This window comes from Ornithodoros turicata, chromosome 1 (assembly GCF_037126465.1).
Source record: "Ornithodoros turicata isolate Travis chromosome 1, ASM3712646v1, whole genome shotgun sequence".
Taxonomy (NCBI): domain Eukaryota; kingdom Metazoa; phylum Arthropoda; class Arachnida; order Ixodida; family Argasidae; genus Ornithodoros; species Ornithodoros turicata.
The window spans coordinates 77,234,133-77,255,566 of record NC_088201.1 but is presented as its reverse complement, the minus strand read 5'-3'; the positions used below and the strand labels follow the sequence as shown (position 1 = coordinate 77,255,566).

Genomic DNA, 21,434 nt, shown 5'->3' with positions numbered 1-21,434 from the left:
GCACCACACCGAAGTACTAGAACCAGCACTATACCGTTTCGTCCAATCTGCCGCCGTTCTGAACCGTACCTTAGCACAGGGTCCCGAAGCCATTCCTTGCAAAGTTCCTGTTTGTAACTCACTTTTGGCATTTCAACAAACGAGAAGAGTGCACACTGCCACGGACGCTAGTGAAGAAGAGAAACGAAGCCACCTCGCAATGGGAACAGCAATCGGCAGACTTTGTGGGCTACTATAAGAGGGAGCAAGATGTCCATACAATCTTTAATTCGGGTTCTGGTGCAAAAACTCGGTTTATGTGTCATCGTTTCCCCTAGTCAACAATACTGTGCTGGGTGAGAGCATCATTTAAGGTCTTAGTAGTTAGGGCCACTTAGATGTGTTTATGTGCATACTCTGGCGTTCGGAATCCACCACGGAAACAAATAGCCGCGCTACCAAGGTAAAGTGTACTACACCAGCTACAAGGGCTGCATCCGTCTCGAAAGTGATGGTCGTAATCTTGTGCTGAATGTGACTTGTTAGTTACTCTAAAAGTGTGTTTTTTATTTGTTTGTTTTTTGCGCGACATGATTTTTCGCGTTTTTCGAGACCGCCAAAAAATTCGCAAATTTAATTGTACCCTCGAAGTCGACAGTCACCGAGATATATGAGCTTGCGTTTTTCGCGAATAGTATAGGGTGTTTTCACATGCGAATAGTATAGGGTGTTTTCACATGACGTCAAGCGAACCCGTTTGGACTCCATGGTGGTGGTCACTTTTCGGCGCAGCTGCCGGACTTATCTAGCATTCTAGTGTTGAAATCCGGACGCGTCCGTACCCCTCTTTTATCCCAAAGGCGCTTCGTCATTGTCGTTCTCACATTTTCTTTTATGAAAACTATGGTTGTCGCATCGAAAAATAGCGCAGTTTGTCATCTTGCAATGCCGCTAGCACGAAAAGTGACCATCAGTGGGAGGAGCTTTCGAGCATGTCACGTCACTGCACGTCACGCAATGACGTCATGCACATGTGGTCCCGCCCACTGGTGGTCACGCTTCTGCAGCTAGCTGAACTGTGTCCTCGTGGTATTTGTTTTTGTACGCGACGCTATGGTAAACTGCGCTATTTACGGTTGTAACGAGAGAAGTTTCCGCAAGAAAAAGAGGAAGAGTGAAGAGGAAGACGAGGATTCACGTGAGACCTCGCTGGTAAACGAATATTTGCAAAATGACGATGACGAAAATGTTGCAGAAGAGGAGGAGCGACGAGTGGCTCTCACGCATCAACCGAAAAGACATGCAAGCAAGTGCCACCCATTACAGAATTTGTAGCAAACACTTCATATCTGGTGAGCTGATGTTTTGATCTGGTATGCTTCGCATTACGTGCAAAAGTATTCAGTCTTTACCTGATATGAGCGGCAGCGACAGCTAGAGTTTAGAAGAACATAACTAGGCCAGTTTCAGGTGAACCACCACTTCTGTACGATGTCAACAACCCGTACTGGGCACCAAGCGTCCAGCTTGGTCACAACAAGTGACTGCACTGTAATTTAGACAGGTACCTGGTACTTGTTCATTGTGTCTGTCTTCATGCATATCTCATACTGTGTCATTGCGATTTCATGTAGATACAGTAGGCGCAAGAATAGGGCAGCATGCCAGGCAGGAGTTGCAAGGCACCTCACAGAACCCAAAAATGTGCCTGTGGCTGACAGTGCTGGTACAGACACAGAAGCATCAGAGTGTGGACTCAGTTGAGGTAGCGGTCATCTTACCATTAAACTTACTAACATGTTAAGTACTTTAATCCAGATAATTTGCAAAAGGATATGCTTTGGTGACTTAAATGATGTGAAATTTTGATTTAGACATTTCGGTGGATCACCCATTTGCAGATGATGAAGACGGGCAACTACAGGATGCGCTTTCACATGACAAGGCAATTGCATCGGGTAAGTTTCAAGTTGTGCGTAGCAATTCATTGCTAGATAACTGACAGGACCTGTTCACATTTTTGCAGAAATCTCCATGGCTGATATTCTCCGACTTGAAGAAGAAATCCGAAGGTTAAACCACGAGGTCTACAAGCTGAAGGCACATATGGCACATACGAGAAATGACACAAGCGTATTTTCAGAATAACTCTGCTGCAGTGAAGTTTTACTCTGGACTTCCCAACTATGCAATGTTGCTTACAGTTTTCGATTTGGTTGAGAACCATGTCCACCATACATCTTGCAATTCTTTGACGAAATTTCAGGAGATAATGTTAACTTTGGTTCGGCTTTGTTTAAACGCGCCTCTTCAAGATCTCGCTTAGGTTTTCGGTGTCAATATCAACAGCATCACGAATAGTTGAGAAGTGGATAAATGCAATGTATGTCTGTCTAAAGGGTCTGGGGTCGGATTCACAAACGCGATCGTAAGTTACGCTAAGATGCGCTAAGACGTCGTAGCCTGCGACGCGCGTACGATGGCGTCGTAAGCGCGATTCACAAAGCTATCGTAGTGGATAGGGTACCCCCTTTGACGAGGAAGAGGAAGTTGCTCGCTTCCTGTCACGTGCACCTCGGAGACAAACAGCCAAAGGGTGCGAGACTATGTTTTCGCTATGGTAACGATGACGAAAATTTGTGATCGCACCAATAAGAGTCGTCCCATTAGAAGAAGACGAAGTTGTTCGTCCCCAAATTTTTTGTTACTGCACGTGCTCTCGGCCTTTCGGTAGCCATAATGGATGCCATGCAATCACAGGCGAAACGCGTTCGATGACACAGCAAATATATTCCCAGTATGTTCGTCTCGGGGAGGTGGTGGGTGAGGGTGTTTTGTAAACGGTGTGTGGCACTCAGTTTTGCAGCTTTTATGCTTCTTTTGCCTTTCTTGCAGACAATTTGGAGGGGTGTTGGGGGTGTTTTAGCGGGGTGTAGGGGATGCTTAAAAACCCTGCGACCCGATTTTACGGAGCACAAAGTTGAAGCGTTTGTTGAAGGTTACCAAGCAAAAAGTGCCTCAATGTCACTTGGTCTCGAAGGTTCTGTCTGGGATGGTCTGGAAGGTTCTGTGGCAAAGTGCAATGCGTTGGCGCGTATTACGGAGTCTTTGTTTCCCGTCTCCAAATCCACCGCTGCCAAATAACGCCGCCATCTTTCTTCGTAAGACTGCTCGGGAGTTCTCGCAGGATTCCGCCGTAAGCTGCGAAGATTTTGCGACGCGCGCCCTTCGTGAATCTACACTTCGTCGTGACTTTCCCGTACGACGGAGTTACGACAGATTCCGTCGAAACGAGCTCTTTGTGAATCCGGCCCCACATCCCGTTCCGTCCCGATGAGTCCGCCCTACCGTGCAAAGTGCCAAGTGTTCAAATTTCACAGTTGTGTTTGGACCTTCTTTCTGCTACGCCATCCATTACATCGTTATCGTCCGTCAGCACCTCTGATCTCTACAGTATAGGCTGGATCGCGGACAGGGTGCTCCACAGCGTGGTCACCGGCCGCCATATTGGTTGGCCCAACGCATTCTGTCGTCTGCATTTAGTTCAAGCGGGGCTGCCCGTATTTTTTAAAATTTCCTTTAAACTAAAGGGCATGTCATGCCTGTTTAAACCGCAATAAATACTTCAAATCAAATCGCTTCCTATTGTTTCCTATGGGAGCAGCCGGCGCAAGTGGGCCCTCCAACATGGCGGCCCGAATGCACGCCTCTCCCCCACGAGCCCCTCTCACACGCGCGATCCAGCCATTATACATAGAGATAAGTGGTCGGCACCTCTGTTGTCATTCGAGAGCGAACACAGGCTCGGACACTTTCACAAACAAGGAATGATTTGCAAAAGCGAGGAAACAAAATACGGAATGCACGAAAGCGGAAGCGCCACTAATTGTATCGATAATTAAGCCCAGAAAGGAAGTACCATCGCGCCACCTCTATTGTTAGCACTAATTAATGAGACAGTGACGTCAGAGTCGGTATTCGCGGCATATATCAAAACGCGTCCGAAGGCTTACTTTGATTAATTAATTGCTTTGTTCCACACTCCCATTCCTGTCAGCAGCGTCGGTGGATGCCGGCATTATGCCCGTCACTTTGACCCCAGTGTCAGCAGAAGCTTTAAGCGTTACACAGTTGAAGCAACAAAGGTGAACTATGTCAAAGCGTTAAAAAACAAATTTACATACATATACCTTCGTTTTTTGTAACGCTACACTGATCCTATTTTAGTCTCTGCACCTAATTATCGTGCGTTTTGCACGTATACTATGATGCCTAATGTTTTCCGAATCCCTTTCGTACAGATGAACTTCCACTGTCATAGCGTAAAAATACTATTTGGTTCGATCAGCAGGTGAAAACAATAAGTATAAAAAGCTTCAGGATTACAAAGGGAATTATGAAATCCGAGAGAAAGTTTCTAATATATTACGCGCGTCGCTAGAAAGGGTCGTGCTGCTGTGAGCCGGTGGAAATTAATTGCATCGCGTGAAGAGCTTGCAGATATGATGATTACATGCGCGTTCTGTGTCGTAATCAACTTCCGTGTTACCGTGACCTTCAGTGAAAATATTCATTACAGCTTCCGGAACGAAGATGGAACGAGTATTGCTTTTCTTTTACAGTTCCCATTTATTCTGCTTACTGGTGGCAATGCTGAATGGGAAGTAAGCATCCGGAAATTAGTGCCCTCCCTAAGCAGTTGTGTGATCGCCCGTGTAAGTACCAGAGCGGATGTCCGCTCACTTGAGGCGCTTGCACAGTGAAAAAGTGACACAAAACAATCGGTATCTGTTGCCTCCTCGAGGCACTTTTGTTTCCATTACCTCTGGAATGAGACATCTGTCTTATTTTCGCACAGCTTTTACTCTGGAAGTTTTCAATGCATTCTAACGACAAGGAGGGACTTTAAAGTGCGCGTGATCGGGCCCGGCGTGACCTCCCTCCGTTACATCAAATATGGTGAGCTATGCACAAAACACAGGGACAATACACCCTCCCGCGCGGCAGGTGTTCCCGCTCTAACTTCCCTCTCCACCGCGCGGAACGATCGTTCCATGAGTATCTGTTTCTCTACGTGCAGCCATAGAAGCCAACTTAATCTGTAAGTTTGAATTTCAAACACGTCAAGCATAATTTACTTATTTCTTTAATGGCATTTTTCCCCTATTTATAATTCACTGGCTCGCACTGTGGCATTGAGGAGTGCTCAGTCACCCTCCCAGGTGTATATCGCTCGCTGAGTGACCCTGGTTTGCCAATCCCGAACGATGCGCAGCTACCCAGGGCTGACGAGCCGCAAACACGGCGAAACACGTGTCCTCCGGTGCTGTCGCATCGTTTCATCCCTATTGAAAAACAGTTTTTGGTGGGCCACCAGAGCTGATGTCTGGTGTGTTTTTGGACCTTGATGGACTGATTGGCCACCAACCCTGATTCCACCAGCCTTGACTGGCTGAATGCCCCCACCAGCCCTGATGTGCAGTATATGTACATCCACAGACGTGCATGTGCGTATATGCATATTTGCTGGAGTTGATATAAATTTTCTGTAGGCAGACACATACTACCACTCAGGATTCGATACCACTCAGCCGTCCTGGTGGCCAACCAGGGGCTGTCAGAATCAACCTGGTGGCCAATCAGGGGCCACAAGAACAGGTCTGGTGTTCCACCAGGTGCTGTCAGAGTCAACCTAGTGGCCAGTCACGTGCCACCAGAACAGGTCTGGTGGTCCACCAGGTATAGTCAGGGAGTGTCTGGTGGTCCACCAGGTGCAATCAAGGAATGCCTAGTGGACCACCAGATGCCCCACAAAAATGTGATTGGCCATCAGAATTCCTGGTGGTCCATCAGCATTACTTTTTGATAGGGATGAGTATCTGTTTCTCTACGTGCAGCCATAGAAGCCAACTTAATCTGTAAGTTTGAATTTCAAACACGTCAAGCATAATTTACTTATTTCTTTAATGGCCTTTTTCCCCTATTTATAATTCACTGGCTCGCACTGTGGCATTGAGGAGTGCTCAGTCACCCTCCCAGGTGTATATCGCTCGCTGAGTGACCCCTGGTTTGCCAATCCCGAACGATGCGCAGCTACCCAGTTCTGACGAGCCGCAAACACGGCGAAACACGTGTCCTCTGGTGCTGTCGCATCGTTCCATGAATATCTGTTTCTCTACGTGCAGCCATAGAAGCCAACTTAATCTGTAAGTTTGAATTTCAAACACGTCAAGCATAATTTACTTATTTCTTTAATGGCCTTTTTCCCTATCTATAATTCACTGGCTCGCACCGTGGCATTGAGGAGTGCTCAGTCACCCTCCCAGGTGTATATCGCTCGCTCAGTGACCCCTGGTTTGCCAATCCCGAACGATGCGCAGCTACCCAGTTCTGACGAGCCGCAAACACGGCGAAACACGTGTCCTCTGGTGCTGTCGCATCGTTCCATGAGTATCTGTTTCTCTACGTGCAGCCATAGAAGCCAACTTAATCTGTAAGTTTGAATTTCAAATACGTCAAGCATAATTTACTTATTTCTTTAATGGCCTTTTTCCCCTATTTATAATTCCCTGGCTCGCACCGTGGCATTGAGGAGTGCTCAGTCACCCTCCCAGGTGTATATCGCTCGCTGAGTGACCCCTTGTTTGCCAATCCCGAACGATGCGCAGCTACCCAGTTCTGACGAGCCGCAAACACGGCGAAACACGTGTCCTCTGGTGCCGTCGCTCGTTCCATGAGTATCTGTTTCTCTACGTGCAGCCATAGAAGCCAACTTAATCTGTAAGTTTCAATTTCAAACACGTCAAGCATAATTTACTTATTTCTTTAATGGCCTTTTTTCCCTATATATATATATATATATATAGAAACGAAAAATAATAGTGATAAAAATAATCGTAGTATAGGTAATCTACTTGTCTGAACACTATGGGGTCAACGCTATGTATCACGGTGGATACTTTGCCATGACTTCTGAGCACTTTTATCAAATTGAATTTTCCTAATTGAGCTCCGAAATTTGCCGACTCAACCTCATGTTTTTTCGGTTTTTTTTACAAAAACAGAAAGCACATGCCGTATTTGCCCCATTCTATTGCAAAATACATTCAGTACTACAATGACAATAGCCGTAAAAAATTGCGGGAAAGGTACTGTCGCAAGAACTCGTAAACTCCTAGTCAGCTTACCATGCCAGACAAATCAATGCGCGAACTTATTTCTGAATCGATCGTTCGCTTTATAAGTAATATGTGAACAGCAGTGTTTGAAACCGTTCCGAAATCTCTGTTTACTTTTCTTTTATTTTTACTTTCGGATCGTTAGGGTGCTTTCGAAGCGTGCTCGAGACTAGTTTAGTATACGTCTCAGGCACTGCTCGATCTCCGCAGTTCTAACGACGTCAGCACGGGATGCATTTCGTGAGAGGAGACACGTGCTCGTTGTAGCATCTTCAAAAATGGGTCTTCTGAAGCGAGCTTCGGAAACTGGTGGCGCAGCAACGTCTATAGAGACGTTGTTGCGCCACCAGTTTCTGATGTTACTTGAGATGGACGTGGGGTGCTTCTACTGAAAATCGGTAGTTTGTGCTCTGCTCTCCTGTTCGTCTGAAGGGACATGCTTGGATACGAAATGGGCACGCATGGGTTTTTTACAGTACGTTCTCATTCGTTTCCATACATCGTTATAACCGGGATTTCACCGACGAATGGTGATTTGTGTGAAGAGATCATTACAGGAACGACATAAATAAAATGACATAAGTAGATCCACGCGTACTCTTAAAAATGAACTTCACCGCATAGCACGCTCCTAGCCAAACCATCGTCCCGAGTGACATTGTTCTTTCCAGGAGTTCCTTTTTTTTTCTTTTTCATGTTTCTCTTTTATTTGCTGAGAACGGGAAAGGGGGAGGGGGGGCGTACGCCATTCTTGTGTGTTATGTAGTTCATAATTTGCACAAACATGGCGTACGCGTCCCGTTTTCATCAAATCAGGGGAGAGAACGTTGTCATTCGGGATGGTGGTTGGCTAGGAGAATGCTATGCGGTGAAGTTCTGTTTTTAGAGTGTATGACATGCTTGACGTCCCTAATGGCGTCGGCGTAACGCGTATCACACTCTGCACGTGCAGTGGCCGTTATAGAAATTGAGTGATTCATCCGAGTCATTTGACACATTGGCTGCGTCCAAGCGTTAGCAGATGACATGTCCTACAGGAACTGCACTGAAGATGACGATCCCCCACTCCCTCGTACTGTCCACTTTCCATATCTGTCAACGTTTCTACGACGGTCATAGCCACAGTTACTTCGCGGCGCTAACACACACACACATACATACACATATGCATGTATGCATGATACATACACGCACACACACACATACATACGACACACATATACATACATACATACATAAAAAAATTGAAGTAAGTAAGGCAGACTGTATCTCCGAATAAGCGGAGACTGGCTTCTACGGGTAAAAGGAAAAAGAGAAAAGAAGGCCACGAGTAAAAGGAACCACGACGGCGGGAAAAAGGGAGGGAACACTGAATGAAACGAGAAAATTGAGCAAGCGTGAGAACAAAACTAAACACGAAAAAGTACGTAGCACACGACATACAGCCGCTATCGTTATAAGCATGAACGCATCCTATGCTGTTGTCGCAATTCCTACAAAAAAAAAAAGAAAAAAGAAAAAAAGGAAATAAAAAAAAAGACGAAGAATAAGAATAAGAAATAGTTAGGGGCGCAGAAAACACATTCCGTAGAAAACGAAACTACGAGACCAGAGTATCAAGAGCGGCACAGGAAGCGCACACCGCAAATTAGAAGCGACGAAAGTCGACCTTCCGCAGCCCCAGCTCGACGGCATACACGCACTCGTCCTCCTGTTTCTTTTTTCTTTTTGATGCCTGTGCGTTTTTCTTCCCCAATTTGTCCCACCGTCGAAAGGGTGCCGTGTTCCTTTATCGTCGCGAGTTGCCTCGTTTCATGGCGGAGCACGGGAAAGGGAAGCGCCAGTCCGACACGGGATGTGGCCAATTGCCCTGGGAAGTGTTGTCATCAAACCTTTATTGCCCCTTTTCCATGGAGATACCGAGAAAATGTTTTTGTTGTTGTTGTTGTTGTGCCCCGTGCTGTTTATTGCAGAGTAGCGCTAAAATTAAGCTGCATCACACATGCGTTTCAAAATGCGGTGCCACCTCTACATTCGCGGCGCTGTGGCCGACAGGGGGCTGTGTAGTGGGCCAACACGGCCACAGGGGTGACACAAACCCGCCATTGTTGTAACTACCCTCAAGCGGGTGCTTTTGGCTAAACTGCCATCTTGTCCTGGTCGCACGTCATAGAAAACGTCATTTTGAGGTCATGTGACTTTGTTTACATGTCGTTTTGCCGCTTACTGACATATTTTCGCCGTCATAACACCAAGAGATGACCGTATTTTGCCAGCGTAAACTATGCGGTGCTTCTTCCGCAACATGGTAGCCCATGTCACCTTAGTTTAAGTACATCGCATCGGCTCGGTAAGTCTTAACGCGCGGTCGTCATCACATCTTTGGAAGTTATCAACAATACGAGGCTTTATGTGTAAAATTGCGCGTTTTACTGCGAGATTATGGGATAAAAATAATTACTGTGATCCAAAAACATCCAAAACGGCGTCCAGAAACAACAACCGCATTGTTTACAAACGGATTGGCCGCCGATCACGGGCGCCGCCATCTTTAAGGTCACGTGTGCCTTGACGTTTGCTGTGACGTGCGACCAGGACCTGTCCAGGATGCATTGCGTTCGCCCAGCACGCTTTCGTCTACGGAGCAATACATTGCATGCCACCCCTGTGAACACGGCCGATCCGCCTGCGTGCTAACGCTTTTCGTGATAGTTGCCACTTCGATACTGTACAGACACTTCGTGCGTGCCTCGTTAACCTGTGAAGCATTTCTGCTAGAATCATGACACGACAAACGTGACACGATATACTATAGACGCAGAGAAGGGAAAGCAGAAGAAGTGAGACATAACAGTAACATAAAAGTAATATGCATTCGAGCTGGTGTGTACCTGACGTTGGCAACATATCCCGGAGCTTTGTGGAAAACACAAATGCACAGATCACAGTTGTCTTGTGCTGTTCATTCTGTGTTTCGTACGTTTGACTTTTCCCCAAGCTCCTGGATATGCTGAGAACAAAAGGTTTATCTGCCAAAAATGACAAATGTTTATCTGCCAGCGACTAACGCAACCGTAGCACTCGGATATATTTTCGTTGATTGATATGTGGTTTGCGTATATGCCAAGCGCGTCGTTGACCTCCGCGGTTCGCTTAGACGACAAACAACAACGTGTGGTTTTATGTGGCTAAGACAATCTGCTCCGTCGACGTGTGCGACGAGGCGTCCCAAAGTCGTAGCACGAAAACCGCCTGGAAGCACCTCACGTCGCGGCATCCGCTTCCCTACTGGGACGTCTTGGCGCCGCCTCAAGATACCAATGCGAGAGACAAGCTTTTGGTGTCTGGTCCGGTCTGGTGTAGTGGGGGCACTGCGGGCATGGCAACCCGTACGATTGTCACAAAGACTCTTTGTAGCCATTACACTAATATTTGTAACCAGGCAGAGGATTTCGGTCAATTCCAGCGTGATAAACACCAGAGACTAGGCACAGCTACAATACACAATCATCTTCATCTGAAAGGCTGAAGTGCCCACGGATCTGAGCGAGAGCGCCACCACTGCACTGTAATCCCAAGACAGGCACTAAGATAATCGATGTCCTTTACATGCGGGCTCTGTTCCAACAGGTGGGGAGATCCGGACCATGGGAATTCCCAGGGGGGCGAAGCGTGCAACCCGGTCAGAGTTTTTCTGAAGACTGATGCCGCGGACTGTGCGGTTCAGAGGTGAATATTCAGAGGTAGAAAAATCATGGCTATGAATAAAGAGTGCACTATTTTCACAGGCGATCTTGAAGCCCCCCTCCTCTGCATCCCCTCGCAATACGCCCTTGATTAGGAGACACGTCGCATCTAGAAACGGGAGATATGAAATATTCTTTATCTGCACAAGTCTGATTTTGTTATGACATTGAGATCAGTGGAGAGAAGAGGGCGATTATCGCGAATTCACATCATACATCGCTGCAGTCGGTGCTGGGGCTCGAGCGCGAATGAATGAGGGCTACAGTAGCCCAACGAAGCGCTCAATGTTTCGAAACCAAAACAAATACTATATAAAAACAAGACAGTTTGTTCAGTGGGCCTATTGAAGTCACTTGTCGCAGGGTTGCTTCTTTGCAATGAGACCACGGAGGTAGTCATCAAGTGAGCGTTGTCTGGCAACCGCTTCATAACCGTAATGTTCACTCCCGATATCATGCAGAGCCTTTCGCTTTTGTCTGTTCATCCTGGCGATGTACTTCTTGACACGTTGACCGAACCTACGGGGTGACAAGAGAGGTATCCAGGCATTAGAGATGTCAAAGACATCGGAATCCAAAAAAACGCGTATCACCTGCAACTCTCGTATAGCGGCTCGTATGGTGTGAAATTGATATTAGACTATTCTCGATGGATGTTGCACAAAGCTACGTGGAGTTCGCAGCAGCCAAAGGAGTCTGCGGGGGTTGGGTTCGTTCCTAAGGGATTATATCAGGTTTCGTGGGCTAAGTGGGCTAAAGTCAGTTGAACAGAACCACACAAATATTCCGAACCCAAGAAGTTACAAGTTCTGTCACAAGCCCAACCCCTTAGTTGCTCCGCGTTACCCGTTCCACAATACGAAACTTGTGGCGTACCTCAGACAATGCCTGGCGGGCGTCGAGCATCTAGGGCACAAAAGGGGGCCATCCTCAGGGGCAGTGGAGCAAGCTTTCCTCAAATCTTCCTCGGGCACAGAATGTCCGCAGTCTCCGAGCGCTACGAGGAGAACATTTAGGGACGTTCCCGCTGCTTCCTCGTACTCTTTCGGCTTGCAAACACTGCATAGCGTCGGACAGGGCTCGCCGCAGGCTCCGAGACAAGCATGGCCACAGGGCAGCAGTCTCGCGCAGCGATGGTTGCAGGGAGGCCGCGTACAAGGTTCGCAACACAAAGCACCACAACGATAGTGCGGACACGACCACGTGCAGGGTTCTCCGCAAGGTGGACATGGATAGCCACATACAGCCGGGCACGGGCCGTGAGGGCAGGACATTGGGCACGATAGCTGGCACGGGTATGGGCACGGCGTTTTGTAGCAGGCGACCGGACACGGATGACCGCAGGCAAGAGACCGGGAACAAGGTTCTAAGCAAGGAAATTCCCTTTTCAGCAGACTGCACGGAACGATATCTTTGTGGCCACAAGCTCTGTCCATAGTAACATACTTGTTGCACGTACTTGCGCAAGGTTCACTACAGGCATTCGAGCAAGGATGACCGCAGTGTAGGATAGCTGGACAAGGTGCACGGCACAGTCTAGAAATGGCAGAGGAATCCTTTTGCTTCCAACAAGGAACTACAACGGTGTGTCCAGATAAGCACAGAGCGGCTACTTCGGCATTGCAAGCGTGGCTACAAGCTCTCGTGCATCCGAAACGGCATATGTGTCCACATGGCTGAGACTTCGGACACTGATCGCACGCGAAAAATGATTCAGTTTGGGTCTGCCAGCATTCGAGGACCACGTCATGTCCGCAAGGAAGCACGTAACTAGATTTCGTCCGGCATGCAATAACCGTTGTCAACTCAAGACACTCCGCAGTGGCCGTATGGCCGCAGGGTAAGGACTTCTTTACGGCTTCCCTGCACGGGTTATCGCCACACGGCTCACCACAACGCCCTGCACACTTATGTCCGCATTGTAGCAGTCTCTCGCAGCGGGCTTGACAGAGTTCTGGATTAGCAGCGATACAGCCAGGCATCTTGCACGGGACTTCGATGAGATGTCCGCATGGACCTACCTCAACATTTGATACCATGCACGCTCCACCGCAGAGCTCGCCGCATTTTTTGCCACATGGATGACCGCATGACTTCAAGCGTCGCCCGCACTTTTTCGTGCAAGTCGCCTCGTCTGCCATGTAGCACGGGACTTTCGAAGTATGGTGGCAAGCGGGAAACTCCACCTTAATGTGCACCGTGCAACGCGTACAGTGGCCGTGGCAGCGTTCGTTGCAACAGTGACCTCTGGAACATGTCTTTCCGCAACGCTCTCTGCAGGTGAACAGCTTGTGGTCCTCAGTATCCATGTGACAGTTTTTTGGACAAGAATGTCCGCAAGGAAGGGAGGCTGGGCACGGAAGGTTACAGAAACCATTACGACCGCTAGGAAAGTCCTCTGGTGTTCTTACTACTGCCGTGCTGTTCGAGTGTCTCCTGCACCGTAACTTCAGTTCGCATCCGACCAGACCACGATATTTGAGGTCGTCAACGATGTCTCTCCATAAGTTGGACGCCTCGCTCAGTAAGGTCATATTGCCTACGCAGTAAAATCCCATACGAGCCCTGGACAGGAGGACACAAATTCGGTTCGCCACTTGAACAAAACCGGTTTCCCCAGTTTCGTTGGAGCGAACCAGGGACAAGAGGATGATGTCGTTCTCTTCTCCTTGGAAATTATCCACTACTGTGATGGCCACCGCGGTCAGCTCGTGATATGTATTAGCTGTGCGCTCTAGAAGCTTCTTCTGACCCATGTACGGCGTGAGCAAAGTGATTTGAGAAGGTTGGTAACCCTGAGCAAGCAGGTATCTGCAGAGGTTGACAAGAAAATTTGCCTCGAAAACGTTGCTATAGCTTCTGCCAGAATTTCTCCGTTCTGGGGAGGAGTAATTGAAGAAGAACATGTTCGTGGTCATACCCTCAATGTCTTCGTATCGTTCCACGCACGGGTGGGGCTCCAAAGTAGGGTAGAATCGTGGCGTGAGAAGGCGGGCGAAGTCCGGCCTCATGCGATGTTGAACGCAGAGCTGTTTGACACCCACGCCGTTGATAAGCATTCTTTCGAAAAGAGACACGTCCATCTTGTATCTGTTAAGTAAACCATCTTGCTTTCAAATGTAAGTAGTACAAAGCACACGACGACAGCAATATTACGATTAAAGAACGGCAGTCGATGGACGGGTACCGGGACTGGGAACCACGCTATGCGGCTGAACGTTACACATGATGCGCTTACACGATGTTAGATCCTCAACATACCAAGCTTCGCGCACACACACGAGGACAAGCTTCCACACTCTACACATCCCCTTTGATTCCCTGTCACATCCACACCCATTTGTTTACTGAGTATCGTGGTGGTGAAACACAGGGACGGACATAACACTCTTGGCGTACAGCGGCGGGTTGCGTTACAAGGTTTGGTGCCGGGTTACGCACACTTCCAACAGTTTACAACCCAAACACGTAAGATAACCCCTATGGGTGCGATTTTCTTTGCGATTTCCTGAATAGTGTTATCGTGCCCCGTAGCCCACTCAATGAGCGTTGCACCCAAGCCTATTGCTTGTCAATGGGTCTTGAGTGTAACACTCGTTGAGTGTTGCATTCAAAAAGTTTCGTGCAAGCGGGCCCTGTACCTGATTGACAGTTCTTGTACATTCGTGGGCGGACGCAACTGCTGGTGGTCCCCGATGAGGATCACATGCTGAGTTTGCGGAGCCAAACTTGTCACCACGTGAGCTTCGAGTACTTCGGCTGCCTCTTCCACGATGACGATGCGCGGTTGCACCTCGCGGAGGAGAGCCTGGTACTTAGCCGCGCACGTTGTTGTCATTCCAATGACCTGAAACAAGACTACTGGTCATCTGCAGACACACAGCAGGAGTAATGTTTGCACTCTAGTGCCCTTCTTGGAACTCATTAGGTACCCACCTTGGACGCCCTAAGGACCGATAGGTCAGCCATTAGTCTGGAGTGCGCCATGCGCTCTTGCACATCTTCCATTGTTGTCATCTCAGAAGTTTGAAAGGTGTCAATCACAGAAGTCAGGTTGTCGACCCAGTATCGATACAGTTTCCAGCGCTCTCGAGATCGTAGTGTCCAGACGTCCTCGACGTGATCGTCTCCTGTGGCTCGATCGCCCTCCTTGATGATGATGCGCAGATGTGCTTCCCAAGAGCTTGTGTCCAGGTCCCGCATGTTGAATCCTTTTTTAGCTTTGTGCACCTGTGTAAATGACGTCCCTATCACCGCACTGCCTAATGTGAATTGCCTACGCCTAATGGTTCAATATGTCACAAAACCAGCCACCAATAATTTAAGCGTCAGTTTTGAAGTCCACGCAGGAGTCTTTTGGCGTTGTGCGAAACGAGTTTAAATGTGGCCTTATACTCTTAAGCTGGCGGTATTTTTTTTTAAAAATCCTATCATGAGGTGTCACGTGGATAGTGGTGCGCGCGGGTACGGTTATTCCCGTGGATCCGCGCGGATATCCGGTCTACGCCGTGCTGCGGAAAAAATATAACGTCTTGAAATACACGAGGGTAAGGTGCGGATAAACTCGCGCACCACTGCGGCAGGCGCGGATATCGGTATTTTATCCTCAAATAAGCATTTGTGTTGTTGTCAACGTCCGCCAGGTGGAGCCACAATTGACGCGAAGAGTCCAAAATGGTGTGAAAGTGTATATCATTTGCACAGTTGTGGATGACACAATATTCCTGGGTGGTTTACGTAACATTTTCGTCATGCGGATTTTCGTCATGCGTCATGCGGTGACTGCGGATACATCTGTTTCATCCGACGCGGATGCGGTCGCGGATTTTACGTGCGCGGGTGCAGTGCAGATGCGGATACTATCAATGTCATCGCGCTCTCGTCTGCCTAGGAGGCAGAAGACAGAAGACAGAGAACTCTGTGCAGAAGACGGATACATCAGATATACTCTGAGAATGTAGTGTACCAATCCAGCCTCCCTTACCGATGACATGTCCTTTTTGCTGCATTGATTCAGGAAGAGTGCTTTCGTTTGTTCCAGGCGCAACCACACCCTGAACACTTGACAGAAGGAATGCTCGTCGAACACCGCTTGGAAGAAGGACCGGCAGCACGCCTTGCTCATGACATGCATAAGCAGTTTTACAGCGTCCTCTTCCTCAGGTACGGACAAGACGGTCTGTGACAATGTTGAAAGCGTCTGAAAAAAGGTCAATGCATAAGCTACCGTGTGAGCTGAGATGCAGCAACGTCAAAGGTACAAAGATTGGCTAAGGCTTTGTCCTTTGCTTGTCCGTAGAAGGTATAAGAATATGCACGTTAGATCAGCGGGAGCACAACGGAAGACCAGTAGAAATCTTCCTCAGCTCCTTGAGGAACGCATCACTTCCCGTGTATTCTCACAAGCGACATTCCTCAGAATACGCCACCGGAAGATGCGATACAGTCACATGAGCGCGTGCGCTCAACGTCATGTCTTTGCGTGCACTGCTGACCGTGGGGAAGATACTCAAGAAAACAACTTAATTCTGCCCCGTGAGCACCTTTTCGCTTTTTCTTCCGCTAGAAAATTCCGTGGGGATATCGTTCGTGTGAATACACGTTTAGGCCCCGTTAGCACCATCCTGTGCACTACACAAACGAAAACATCAAAAACAAAAGGCAAACCTTCACTCGTTCAAGGTGCTTCCGTAGAGCTTCAGACGACTGCCGACCAGCGTGTGTCCGTTTACACTTCTTATTGACATGATACATTTTCAAGGCGTTGTTCTTACATCCACCGCCCATCCTCGTAACAAGTTTCGTGAACTGAAGCACGCCTTCCAGAAACTGATCCAGGGCGCGATTTGTATAACAGACCACCAAGATGGGACCTTGGTCGTCACCCCATACAGCGTCGTTCTCCAGCAGCGTCTGAACAATCTTCAAACCCATGTAGGTCTTTCCCGTTCCCGGAGGTCCCTGTATAACGCCTAGTTCATGGGTTAGCGCGTATTGAAGAGCCTCCAGTTGGCAGCTGTCCAGTTGGAGTTCTTCCGCCTTTGGCCAGCTGTCTCGGTCGAGGAGGGTCACCTTTCGGCGGGTACCACCAGGTGTCTCTAGGAGACACGTTATGTCGAACGTCGTCCAATTATTCACGTAACTTGGATGGAAAACGACAGATTCCGCTCCTGCAACGGCGTGTAGTTGAGTGTGAAAAAGTGACGAACGAGGGAAAAACTGATACAAACAATTATACGCCTGTGCCGTCAACAGTGCAAGTGTTTATGTTCCTGATGTCGTCAGCTGCCACTGTAAGCAACGTGCGTACTGTCGCAAAGCTTGAAACATGATCTTGGGAAGGTTCTATCTTCGTTCTATGAGTTGCAACTGTTTAGGCACGCAAAGAGTTCTGTGTATTCCTGTATTTTGCTCGCCAAAGGATGTTATGATATCTACAGGGTGTCCACGCTAAGTGTGAACAGATTTTGCAAAAATATATATAACACTTTTTCCAAGATGAAATCAATTGCAATATAGCATATGCTAAAGGGCACTCCCTAGCAGGGCATTAGCAAAGTCCGAAGGCAATGTCTTAATTAACGTTCATCCAGGTTGCGCTTCTTAGAAGACGCGTCTTTCTTTCACCCCCAATGTGAGAGGGAGAAAGAGCACACTATCGCCTCTCGCGTCATGGAAAAAGATTAAAAGGAAACAGAAAATGCAACCCAAGATAAGGCTAGTTCCGATTGAGTCACCCGATACATTTGTTTGTTTTGTTTCCGCAAGTTAAAGCTCATCTTCGACGCATGAGGCGGCACTGTGCTCCTTCCCCCTCTCCCGTTGGGGATGAAGGAAATACGCGTCTTCTAAGAAGCGCAATGAACAAAATAAAGAAAAAATGGCGTTCCTTCACGAATTTTTTGCGGGCGATCTATCGAACGGATTTTTGTTCTGAAAACGGCTACGATATCAGGTGACCGAAAGGAACAGATGTTCTCATTGGGACAACTTTGTAGCTTTTATAATTAAAAAGTTAATTAATGAAATTTAATTAAGACATTGCCTTTGGACTTTGCTAATGCCCTGCTAGGGAGTGCCCTTCAGCATATGCTATATTGCAATTGATTTCATCTTAGAAAACGTGTTATATATATTAAAAAAAATCTGTTCACACTTAGCGTGGACACCCTGTATATCTGTGCAAAACAGTTTTGTTGCGCGGCCTGCCATGAACTGTCCTGGGGTTCCAGAGAACGCTCTTTCTGCGTTACATATAGCCACACGAGACACATGCTCCAATAGGTAACACGAAGTCATGAAATGCTATTCTTCAACATTCAACTATATAAATCACGCATGTCGGGAAGCACACTATGTGCACAAACGCGTGCGTATAGTCGATGGGGAAAGGAAAATACATATATTACGGAAGCGCCTACAACCTAAGATCACGTGGTGACGTTCTTGCCTACGTACCAGGAATACTTGAATATAGTAACGACGTTGGTCTGTATCAGCTCACCTACGATGTACTTTTCCAGTGGAAGAACGTGCGTGTTTTGCAGAGCCTGGAATACATGACGATAACCCTCGAAGTATGCAATGCTTTCCAGAACAACAAACTGGCCCGTGACTGCGCAGCTACAATTCCAGAATGTGACTTCAACGACGCCTCTGCCGAGCATACTTGGAGTGGCACGAGACACCGTAGCCACCTGGATTGTCTCGAAGTTGTCCTTACTGAAGCAAAGAAGCGATCCGGGAATGAAGCGCCTCGTTCCCTTCCAGAGTATCTTTGAGAAGCTCGAGGCGTCGAACTGCACAACGTATACTCTTCCATCTGCGTTGACGGAAGAGGAAATGACGACAACGCCGGAATGGACGTTGACGCCGTCCAACTTGTGGAATATTTCTTTCCTGCACAGAAATACATCGGCTTAATTAAACGTAAAACTAATTATCTCGCGCCCGTTTTAATGACCAAGAATCGCAGACCGTTGTAATGCTTCAAATGCTCCCGCGAAGTCTCAGTAGATCGCACGCAATCGTTTCGCGTAACGCTACAGTCAAGACTGTACGCGTCTGACGGAGCACACATTTTAGTATACCGGGCTCCAGCGCGCAAGCTATTTCCACGAACGCACTTGACGCAAGAGTCAACGCCTGCAACTGAGTCGTAGGGCTTGGACAGCCGAAATAGAAAGAACGTATTTTTAAAATTCCGTGTTAGCGCCGCGAAGCAACTGTGGCTATGAGCGGCGTATAGAAGTGGCCAGATAGAGAGAGGACAGCAGGAAGGAGTGGGGGACAGGGGGTGTTAGTATGCGTCCTGGACTGACTTCAGGAGAACTGAGGACATTTGTCTAGAAAGTCGTCGGAAAAATCCTCGGACAGCAAAGCCGGTGGTAGGATTCGAACCCACCACCTCCCAGTCTTCAGCACGACATTGGCTACCATCAACGAGCGGGACGCCTTAACCCACTCTGCCGCTGGTCTAAAAAGAAGTGGTAGAACGTGTGAATGCATTCTCGTAATGTTTAACGTTATTTTGTACTTGCAGTACACTTTGCTTTTCGATCTTAACGAATGAGTAGACGATATGCTTGCCCAAATCCTACGAGGTGCTCCCGCAAATGCTTCTTACGTTGGGATGTTATCCCTGAAAAACAGCTCATGCGCGCAAGCACTCTTTGCGTACTGTGCATGCTATGTTCTAGCAGGTACGATCCACTAAAACCCTCCTGAAATGTCCATCTCACAGTATGGTTACTGGCATATATCAACGCAAAAATAAAATACGATACACATGCGCCATAGTAACGATATAAGCGCATGGTATCGATAAACATGGGTGGCTCCGACAAGGCTGATCAATTTTTGAGCAAGAGACGGCAAGTTTCGCAATATTCTGGCATTATACGAAGTTTACCTGTATCTATATCCACGGACTTCCTGTGCCCGTGCGCACTCCCTTATCCCTTCCCGGAGCGGACGGACGAAATCCTCACGAAGCAGCCTAAACTGGACGTCCAGATAGTGCTCCGTGCTATTATACGACCCACGGACACGATTAGGCGTCAAATGAGGCAATTCTCTGGCTAGCAACTCTTCAGATGCTGGAACGACTGGGAGAGTTCTGAAGTCCGGGTGGGACAACACACGTTGTCTACCCAGCATGGCGCCACTCGTCGCAAACGCTTCCAACTTCACGGCCCTATTGTAGATGTCGTCGATGCCTAATTGTGATTCACGCAGTGAATCAACCATCGCCGTTATGTAGGGTAGTAGGCTAAGGAAGGTGTCCGTATTCAGAACAAATTCCTTTATGGCCTCCAAGACGTCCAGTAGGTGAACGAGGGATTCCAGCTGAAAAAGCAGGCACTTGCTTAATCATTTTCTAGTTCTGTAAATAACCCAGCACAGAACACTCGTACGCAAACAAAGGCGTAAGCTTCCAGTGACAAGTCAAGCTCAGGGCAAGTCAACTACAACAGGTCAAGTTCGCCCACAAGTCTGAAGACGTCTGTGATCCGCCTAGGAGCGCGCATGCCTTCGCGTCTCAACGTAGTGCCCGCGCACGGATGCTTCAAACTTACACAGATGACGTTGCCAAAACACACTCGTCGAAGACGACGTACTAATTGCGTACTTTTGAAGCAAAGCACATAAAATATTCTCACTAACAAAACAATGCGTCCTTACCTGCTGAGAACAGTTTTCGAGTGACGAAACCTGAACGCAAAATTTGGAAGCGTCTTTGTCGCAAAGTTTTCAGATGTAGCTGTCTTCCTAAGAAGGTCCCGAAGTCTACGAGAGCCGCGGTCGCAGTGCGAACACAGGAGACTGAGCACCGCGAAGGCCCACTTGAGGTCCTGGAAGTCTAGGTCGTCGCACTCCAGGAACGCGTCAAAACCATAGGGTATTAAGAATGGCAGTTGGGCTGCACAGGCAAATCCCTCGGAAGAAAGCCCACCAAGGATGGTCACTTCCACGAAGACACCGAGAAGACATAACGCTGCATCAGGTCGTACGTATCTTGAGACAAATTGTGGAATGCATCAGCGCGTGCCTTCTTCTTCTTCAACGTCTCTACATGCACGTGATGATACTTCCTCTTCATCAGGGACTTTCTTGGGATCTTTCATCTTTCATCTTAGTCTTGCGGGGTCATAATCGGTGGTGGCAGCAATGACCAAAAACGTCAAGAAGGTGCGCATCTAGAGTGTGTCTTAAAACAATTATTTTGGTTTGTGTGCATGTACATGTCACACTCTCAGAGGCTTTGTTTTTGTGAGCACTTCTCAAAGAATTGGGGGATGCCAAGTTTTTGGCTAAAATCGCGTTTTAAAATGTAGCCTCTGGATCTGTCCTAGGCGGGAAATCTGTCTGACAAAACGCGCTCAAATCTTGACTGTACCGCAACACTTCTTAGGTACCAGGTTTTTCGTTGGTCGTAGGTCAAACGTAACGCTGTATAGACCGTTACGTCAAGACGGGTACACAACCGCATCAAAATGAAACATGCAATGTATGTCACGGTATGGTACAC

At 47.9% G+C, this 21,434-nt stretch overlaps 2 protein-coding genes and 1 long non-coding RNA gene across 8 annotated transcripts; 1 reads left to right on the top strand and 2 right to left on the bottom strand.

Annotated features, from left to right (window-relative positions):
- The first annotated feature begins 716 nt into the window (after nucleotides 1–716).
- On the top strand, nucleotides 717–2,299 carry LOC135401212 (uncharacterized). 6 transcript variants are annotated; one of them, XR_010424760.1, is made up of 4 exons: nucleotides 717–1,331; nucleotides 1,450–1,744; nucleotides 1,881–1,937; nucleotides 2,006–2,299. XR_010424760.1 is itself a non-coding variant. In XM_064633495.1 (4 exons), the coding sequence occupies exons 1-4, from the start codon at nucleotides 1,211–1,213 to the stop codon at nucleotides 2,054–2,056; spliced, it is 360 nt and encodes a 119-aa protein (XP_064489565.1). In that variant the 5' UTR covers nucleotides 717–1,210; the 3' UTR covers nucleotides 2,057–2,299. The 6 variants fall into 6 exon arrangements, 2 of the variants coding, with proteins under 2 accessions (XP_064489565.1, XP_064489555.1); XR_010424758.1 differs by having other exon boundaries at nucleotides 1,444–1,744; XR_010424757.1 differs by having other exon boundaries at nucleotides 717–1,449; nucleotides 1,614–1,744.
- Nucleotides 2,300–11,019: 8,720 nt separating this feature from the next.
- On the bottom strand, nucleotides 11,020–12,253 carry LOC135378420 (uncharacterized). Its single transcript, XR_010418374.1, has 2 exons — nucleotides 11,780–12,253; nucleotides 11,020–11,422 (listed from the first exon to the last, which is right to left on the bottom strand). It is a non-coding gene; the product is annotated as an uncharacterized LOC135378420 (long non-coding RNA).
- Nucleotides 12,254–12,709: 456 nt separating this feature from the next.
- LOC135377214 (NFX1-type zinc finger-containing protein 1-like) lies at nucleotides 12,710–20,969 on the bottom strand. The gene is made up of 9 exons (XM_064609512.1): nucleotides 20,588–20,969; nucleotides 19,815–20,251; nucleotides 18,408–18,802; nucleotides 16,571–17,073; nucleotides 15,888–16,103; nucleotides 14,840–15,133; nucleotides 14,545–14,750; nucleotides 12,925–13,993; nucleotides 12,710–12,766 (listed from the first exon to the last, which is right to left on the bottom strand). Exons 2-9 carry the CDS (start codon nucleotides 20,150–20,152, stop codon nucleotides 12,710–12,712), a joined length of 3,078 nt encoding a protein of 1,025 aa, XP_064465582.1. The 5' UTR covers nucleotides 20,153–20,251; nucleotides 20,588–20,969.
- Nucleotides 20,970–21,434: the final 465 nt, after the last annotated feature.

What these genes read in the sequence shown, in the direction of transcription:
- LOC135401212 (XM_064633485.1), top strand. Translation starts at nt 1,211, where the DNA reads ATGACGATGACGAAAATGTTGCAGAAGAGGAGGAGCGACGAGTGGCTC. An exon ending in TAGCAAACACTTCATATCTG is followed by an intron (nt 1,332 to 1,613) that starts GTGAGCTGATGT and finishes GATTTCATGTAG; the next exon opens with ATACAGTAGGCGCAAGAATA. An exon ending in TGACAAGGCAATTGCATCGG is followed by an intron (nt 1,938 to 2,005) that starts GTAAGTTTCAAG and finishes ACATTTTTGCAG; the next exon opens with AAATCTCCATGGCTGATATT.
- LOC135377214 (XM_064609512.1), bottom strand. Translation starts at nt 20,152, where the DNA reads ATGGTTGATTCACTGCGTGAATCACAATTAGGCATCGACGACATCTAC. An exon ending in GCAAAAAGGACATGTCATCG is followed by an intron (nt 15,134 to 15,887) that starts GTAAGGGAGGCT and finishes TCATTTACACAG; the next exon opens with GTGCACAAAGCTAAAAAAGG. An exon ending in CGGTCCTTAGGGCGTCCAAG is followed by an intron (nt 14,751 to 14,839) that starts GTGGGTACCTAA and finishes GTCTTGTTTCAG; the next exon opens with GTCATTGGAATGACAACAAC.